The sequence below is a fragment of the Lolium perenne genome, chromosome 7, assembly GCF_019359855.2.
Source record: "Lolium perenne isolate Kyuss_39 chromosome 7, Kyuss_2.0, whole genome shotgun sequence".
Taxonomy (NCBI): domain Eukaryota; kingdom Viridiplantae; phylum Streptophyta; class Magnoliopsida; order Poales; family Poaceae; genus Lolium; species Lolium perenne.
Genome location: NC_067250.2, coordinates 54152669 through 54159988, shown reverse-complemented (window position 1 = coordinate 54159988; position 7320 = coordinate 54152669). Strand labels below are relative to the sequence as shown.

General features: G+C 50.4%; 1 protein-coding gene across 1 annotated transcript; it reads right to left on the bottom strand.

The window, feature by feature from the left end:
• Nucleotides 1–787: 787 nt before the first annotated feature.
• Nucleotides 788–5242, bottom strand: LOC127317493 (uncharacterized). Its single transcript, XM_051348048.1, has 11 exons — nt 4917–5242; nt 4745–4840; nt 4379–4675; nt 4144–4283; nt 3962–4048; nt 3713–3844; nt 3461–3613; nt 3187–3288; nt 1322–1498; nt 1140–1219; nt 788–1019 (listed from the first exon to the last, which is right to left on the bottom strand). Exons 1-11 carry the CDS (start codon nt 5008–5010, stop codon nt 989–991), a joined length of 1389 nt encoding a protein of 462 aa, XP_051204008.1. The 5' UTR covers nt 5011–5242; the 3' UTR covers nt 788–988.
• Nucleotides 5243–7320: the final 2078 nt, after the last annotated feature.

Sequence of the window (7320 nt, the reverse complement as noted above, 5' to 3'; positions counted from 1 at the left end):
AGAAGAAAGAAAATGAAAAAGATTACTCTTACTCTTTATTTTATTTTTCTTTTCTACGATGTCTTACAAAAGGAAAGGTATCGTCATCTCTCTTTTTTTTTTGCCGTTCATGAGAAGATTTTTTTTTCCGTATGGAAAAAGTTCCAGAACTCGGGTTATGCATCCGGTCAGTCCAATTCCGATTCCTATTCACAATACTATTGTTGTCTTGGTGCGTCTTCTTTTTATTCATAAATGGTGTTTGTATAGTAATCAGGCGACAGAAAGTTCAGTACAATCAAGCCTCGCCGGTTCCAGCACGCAGGCAGGAACAGCAAGACAGCACACTATTGCACATATTCTCTACTGAACCCAGCAAGGTCACCAGCCACAATATTAGCACTTCCCAACCACGACTATCCATCTCAAACAAGCATAATCTACATACGAAAAGTGTCACACGAGTGCAAACATCAAACATACTTGGAACTGATCATCAGTTCTTCACAGATAAATACATCAAGCATGGAAAAAGACATGTGGTTATCCTTTTTGAAAAGCTCTGTGAATTTTTAGTCACTGCATCACTAAAATATTGCTGCCGCAATACAGGAAGTATCATCTAGTTTTCATGACTTACTAAAAAATAAGAGCTGCATCGACCGCATCCTAGATGGGAGGGGGCAATGTGTTTCTGTACACTGTCAGGGAACATTGAACTGATATGCCTAAGATATCTGAACTTTTGTAAAAGTCGTGGGTCGATGGAGGAGGAACTTATGAAATCAAACGGTGGATCAGGACAAAATGCCAAACGCCCAACTTCTTATAGAAAGCTTAAAGATCTTAAAGGTCTGCTGCTGCTGGGGATACCAGCTAAAATACCAACACAAAATAAACTTCTGACATCTCAATCTGAGAGGAGCTACCAGGGCTTACAAAACCAACAGGACCTGCTGCATTCCACCACCAGCACCTGCCCTATACTGCTTACACGAGAGACGCTCCTTCAGGAAACATTGCGCATTGCCAAAACATCCCTGCACGAGTTAAAACATACCACGTCATATAGTATCAGCCTGTCAGCATCATAATGTACGATCGGTTCATATGATGATGATACTGCGTCACTACGTGAGGTTGCAAGTAGAGTGGATTACCGGATAGCGTTTCTGATGTCAGCGTTACCCGGATCCAGCTTAGAGGCCTTGAGAAAAGCGTCGTATGCGCTGGCGCGATCCTAACACGAGAAAGAATCGACGCATGTTGATTTAGACTGCATGTGAAGCCGGCATCGAAAATAAGATGAGAGTGAACTTCTGATTCAACTTATGGGAATTACCTGAAGCAAGCGGAAGGCCATTCCCTGACGGTAGTAGCCTTTCGCCCAGTCGGGCCGCATCCTGGTGCATTCCTGGGCGTCCGAGAGAGCCTCCTCGCCCACGCCGAGCCGCTGCCAACATATGCTCCTGTTTGAATATAAGGTGGCGTCGGTGTTGGTGCAGTCAAACTTCAGTGCCTACAAATGACGCGAATTATTTTCAAAATTCAAAACATCTGGAATGGTTTTTTAGATAAAAGGCACAACTTTGAATTAACAAAGCCTCCAACGGCGACAAGATACAAAGTGCTGAACCCAGCTTACAAAACGACACACACCCACGCGAAGTACCAACAGAAGCTACAACCAGAAGCGCGGACAACAGGGTCGGCCATTACTAAGACTACTAAGAACCGGAGCAGAGCTGGACACTGAGCTGGACAGCAACAGTGTCGGGCCGGAGCTCAGCTCACCCGAGAGCGAGCCATCGAACACGCACGCCGTCGACAAAACCCCTCCGTCGCAGAAACACCACCGGAAGTCGACCACCACCAGGAACAGACCCACGCTGCCCACACACCAGAGAGCAGCACCAAGGGAGCTCAACAAGGAAAGTGTACGAAGCAAGCCTTGCCAAAGATCACCAAACGAAGACACCTTCGCCACACAACCTTCGGAGAGCTGCTTGTTGTGGGCTCCAAGAAGATGTCTTCAAGAAGATCGCGACACCAAAGTGCCGCCACCGCCCGATCCGAGGATCTTGGGTTTTCACCCGGAGACAGTAGAAAGACGGAGAGAAGCCCCATGACGCCTTCAAGAAGGGGACGGTGTCCGCGGACGTCGCCGTCATGGCCCTAACGGGCAAGGGTTTCCCCTCGGCGTGGCCTCTCCTCCTTCTACACAGGGTTAGGCCGTCGAACGACGACCGAACCGCCGCCACAACACGCTGCTCGCCGCGACCACGTCGCCCGCACGACCATGGCCACCGACCAGCACCAGAACCTCTGGCTCGCCCGTCAACCAGCAAGGCTCCCACCGACCAAGGCCGCCGCCTTGAAACCAAACTCCTCACGCCGCCGGACCGCAACAGAGCACCGAGAACCACCACCGACGCAGAACACCCACTCCCGAAAAGGCGACGACCGACCTCACCGGCATCTATCACAAGGTGAGTGAGCAGCTCCAAAGATCTAGGCAGCCCACAGCCACGACGAAGCGTGCTGACTCCAGATCTGAGGATTGGACGGAGAGGGACTTCCGTTGCGCGATCCGCGGCCAGCAACCTCCCCGGCTGCGCAGTGCGAGATCCGGCGGAGGAGACGCGAGGGGAGGGGGCTCGAAACAGGGCCGGGCCCCTGCCCGACCGGTCGAACCACCCAAACCACCCCGAGCCCTCCGCCCTCCTGGAAGCCGCCCCAGGCCAGCCGAACCACGCAGAGCCCCGCGCCCTACGCCCGTCGCGCCGCCGGCCACTGTTCCCGTCGCCGCTCGCGCTGCCCGTAGAAGCTGGCCAGGACGCCGCCGCCAAGATGGTGGGGAGCCTGCACGCGCAGAGTGCTGAGCCTCCGTCAGCCGACCACGAGGAGGGGGGCCTCGCCGCCGCCGTCAACCGCACGGGCTAGGCCCGGCGGCGACCATCAACGGCGGCGACCATCAGCGGGGGGGAGGTTGGTCCAGAGACGAGTCTATGGATCAGGTGAGGCCCTATCGGCCGTCAACATCTGGAATGGTAGTTACGAGACATGTGAATTCGGGATGCATCGTGTCCTTGCACGGTGGAACAACTTCTTAGTGGCTGTGAGACTAATAGGAAATGCATAGTGGTTTTGCATAGTAACAACAAAACATATAGGAGTTCCCCTAAAAAGTGAATATATAGGAGTTACCAAGTTGAAAAAAAGTATGGCCTCATCATAGTCCTTCCTTTTGAAGGCCGAGTGTCCTTGTTGTTTCATTTCATCTTTCTTGATACAGGAGGCTTGTATCACCTAAGCGAAAACGAACTACTATTAGCTCAATCATAATCAAATAAGTGAGTTCAATAGTAGGCCCTCTAACTAAGTTTGAGAGATATACAACTGATGAGTGCATTCAAGAGCATGTAAATTAATTCAGCCAAGTAACATAATCATGTATCGAGTTAACAGCAATATGACGCACCCACTCCTTGTAAGCAGCTGAATTCACATGTCTCACTATGCCGGCAACACTCCAGTCAAGCATCGTTGGAGGGCGTCGGGTCACAGGAAACAGAACTTCAATGAGTTCCACTTCAGCATCGGCCGCGGCAACTTCTATGGGTAGCCTACCAAGCTGTTACAGAATATAAAAGCTATCAGATGCCAGTAAACATTCTTGTTTAGGACCAAGGATTGCAAGAGAATACAAAATGTGGCAGGAAAGGAGGCTCACTTCATCAGTAGCGTTCGCATTTGCTCCAGCGTCCAGCAAGCACTTGACAAATGGGACGGCGTCACTAAGGTTGCATGCTATGAACAGCGGGGTTGTTCCACTGAATCCACCGGTATTCACATTAGCCCTAGCCTAGTTCACATTTCCAAAATAGGTTCAGTACAAGCACAATTATGCCAGAATCCTCTAAAACTCTGGAAGATTGGCAGATCATGCATGACAGGGGCAAAAAACAAAGCAATGTAGCACCTCGATAAGTAGCTTCATGCATTCCAAAGAGCCGCTGACGATCGACGTAATTAAGGGCGTGAAGACGCAATTCACAACATTATTCGGCTGCAAAATTGGAGACAAAGTCAGAAGTTGTGATGTCGTACATATGGTCCGAACGGGGAGAAGGCAATTGGGCATTCAGAAACGGCCGGACATACGTCAGCACCGTGGCTCAGCAAGAGAGCGACGACTTCCGGATGCGCCCGGGCGGCGGCGTTATGTAGCGGCGTGCCGCGGGCGTTTGTCGCGCCAGGGCCAGCGCCTTTCTCCAGGAGCAGCTTAGCCAACTCAAGGTCCCCTGTGGCACAAATATGGTGCAAATTCGTCAACCCAAAATCAATGCGCATGCTACATGAGGAACATGGGCGGGGTGAGCTTGTACGCCGGACATACCATTGGAGGCGGCCCAGTGAAGCACGGTCTCGCCGTGGGAGTCCTTCGCGTGGGGGTCGGCTCCGCACTCGAGGAGGTAGGCCGCCGTCTTGGTATGCCCATGCGTGGCCGCCAGGACAAGCGGCGTGTCGCAGTGGGAGTCCGGCGCGTCGACTGGAAAGCCGAGGTCCTGGACAAGGTAGCGGCAGACGCGCAGCCTGCCGTTCGCCGCAGCCAAGTGCAGGGCGGTCTGGCCGCACGACGCCCAGACACCGGCGGCGCCCGGGCCAGTGCCGCTCTTCAGCTCCGCCGCCATCCCTGCACGTTCTGATGAGTGAGATAATACTAGTACAGACTTCAGTGAACGGCAACTGGGAACGCACGTACTGGCGAGGGTGTCGAGGTCGCCGTCCATGGCGGCCTGGAGGAACGCGCGCCGCGGTCTCTCGTCTTCGTCCGCGTGCAGCATGGTGACATCGACGCCTGTGGTGTAGGAGTATCTCACAGCAAATAAAAAAACAAATAAACGGATGTTGAGTACCATGGCAGAGAGACAGACCTGATGCGGTTGCGGTGCAACACGGCGGTGGCGGCGGCGCCGACGAGGGTGAGCGTGCCGACGTGCGGATGACCTTGGTCGGATCTGCCGACATGTTTGTTCTTGAAGGGGGCGGAGAGTAGAGGAGATGAGATCAATGGCTGCGTCTCGGAATATGTAGCCGGCCGCTCGGTGATGGACAGCACAGGATAGAAGACGATGGGACACGGGCTTTGATGATGGCGTGACGTGAGGCGGTATAACCGCAGAGGGCAGAGGAGATGCCACGGCAGCACTCTCCCACTTCTAGTCCTAGTCAAAACACTTCACGTTTTATTCCAAAGGAGAAAAAAATGGTAAATCCTACTATGGTAGTCCGATGGAAATGGAAGTTCCCTGTCCGATGGGATCTGCATTTCCTCCAACCGTCCGCAGCAGTTTGTTTTGCACGTTCAAGAAGATAAAACCCCACTAACCCGGCAACTAATTCCGGAATTGTAGCTAGTAACGGTTATGAATCGCATTGATCCTCCTCAAAATCATCCCTCGCATGCTCTGTCGGCATTTTTTAAAAAACCTCAGTCACCTAATAAAAGTACAATTGTAGTTTAAAAAAAGTGTAACTCAAATGTGGTGCTTATGGAAATCCAGAAATGATTGTCTATTTAATAAAAAAAGATAACACTCCTCTACAGGTTCATCATATGACAAATGCTATTAAACAAAATCTAGAATTGCTTGATACCCTGCAGGTACACAGATTACAATCAAAAGCAGATGTACATGAGGAGCTTACTTATCAAGGGAACACAATCAGGACAGATATGCAGATTCAATGAAGCAAAATCTTCTCGGATGCAACATGGAAAAAAATGAGGTCTCTGAATACACAAGAAAATCTGAGAACAGGCATAGGTCTGTACTGTCAGCTTCTTAGACAAAATCGAGAAGAAACCATCATGATACAAGCCTCAACAGCTCAACCTTCCTCACCACTTCTTGCCGAAACAGCTGCTCTTCTACTTGCATCATAAATTGCTTCTCAACTCCAAGTACAAGGAGTAACTTTCCTCACTCATAATTTTATTTTGGCAAAAGCTGCTGCAGCTTCATCAGTAACAAATGAGCAGGTTCCCTGGGAGCTCAGGCAACAAATAGCAGATTACAAGAGGGCTTCAGAACAGCTCTTTCCGAAGATCTATCACATCAAAAGGAGTCTAAATGGAGTGGCACATGATTGTGCGAAACAGGCACTTCGACGACCACAGTCGTTGCCTATCTTTTCTTGTTTAAATTCAGCTCATAGATGTGTAGGCATGTGTCCTGTAGCTCTTTCTCTCCAAAACTTTGATTTACAGGGATTTGTACTTCTTGATGTACTATGTATATGAGCTGAATGAAAATTTGGCGCCCTCGACGCCTTGCTTTGTTCACAAAAAAAAACTTCAGTTGCACGTTTTTGTGAAAAAGTGTAGACAGAAAAGTACAACTAAAGTACTTTTTTGTTGGTAACAGAGATTTACAAAAATGTCAGTTGACTTAGACATAGCAAATCCGTTTTATTTTACCATTATGAGCATCTTCACTAGAGCGCCTCATAGCGATCCAATAGTGGTTTAACGACCGGTGCTATTTTGGATCACACGAGCGTGTCTCAAAAATAGCAGGCTAGTTTTAGAACCTAATACAATCACCAGCAACCTTCTGCCGGCCCCTTCGCGCCAAACGCTGAACGGGCGCGTCGGCGTCTCGCGCCATGTCTGATAGAAGCTCTCGTCCCGTTTGGCAGCCGTTGAAAGCGGTTAGGTTAGCGTAATGATCTAGCCATGCGTGCCGAAGATTAATGGTGCCATCGTCCACCTACCTTCGCCTACCTCCGGGGCCAAGCAATAATTGTGCACCACCGCCCCCATGCCAGCCTCCGGGTATAAATCAGGGTGCTCGAGCACCGGTTTCTCCTCACACAAACCCGCCGACGTCTACCTTCTCCCTCACACGATCCATGACCGGTTCTACGGGCCGCGGTAGCGAACGCGGCCGTTGCGGCAGGGCCATGGTGCAGGATCCTGATGGTGCTCGTAGCGTAAACTTCACAACGTTGGGGAACCTGATACGTCTCAAACGTATATATAATTTCTTATGTTCCATGCTACTTTTATGATGATACTCACATGTTTTATACACATTATATGTCATTATTATGTATTTTCCGGCACTAACCTATTAACGAGATGCCGAAGAGCCAGTTGCTGTTTTCTGCTGTTTTTGGTTTCAGAAATCCTAGTAAGAAAATATTCTCGGAATTGGACGAAATCAACGCCCAGGGGCCTATTTTCACACGAAGCTTCCAGAAGACCGGAGGACTAACGAAGTGGGGCCACGAGGCGGCGCCACAGTAGGGCGGCATGGCCCAAGCCCTGGCCGC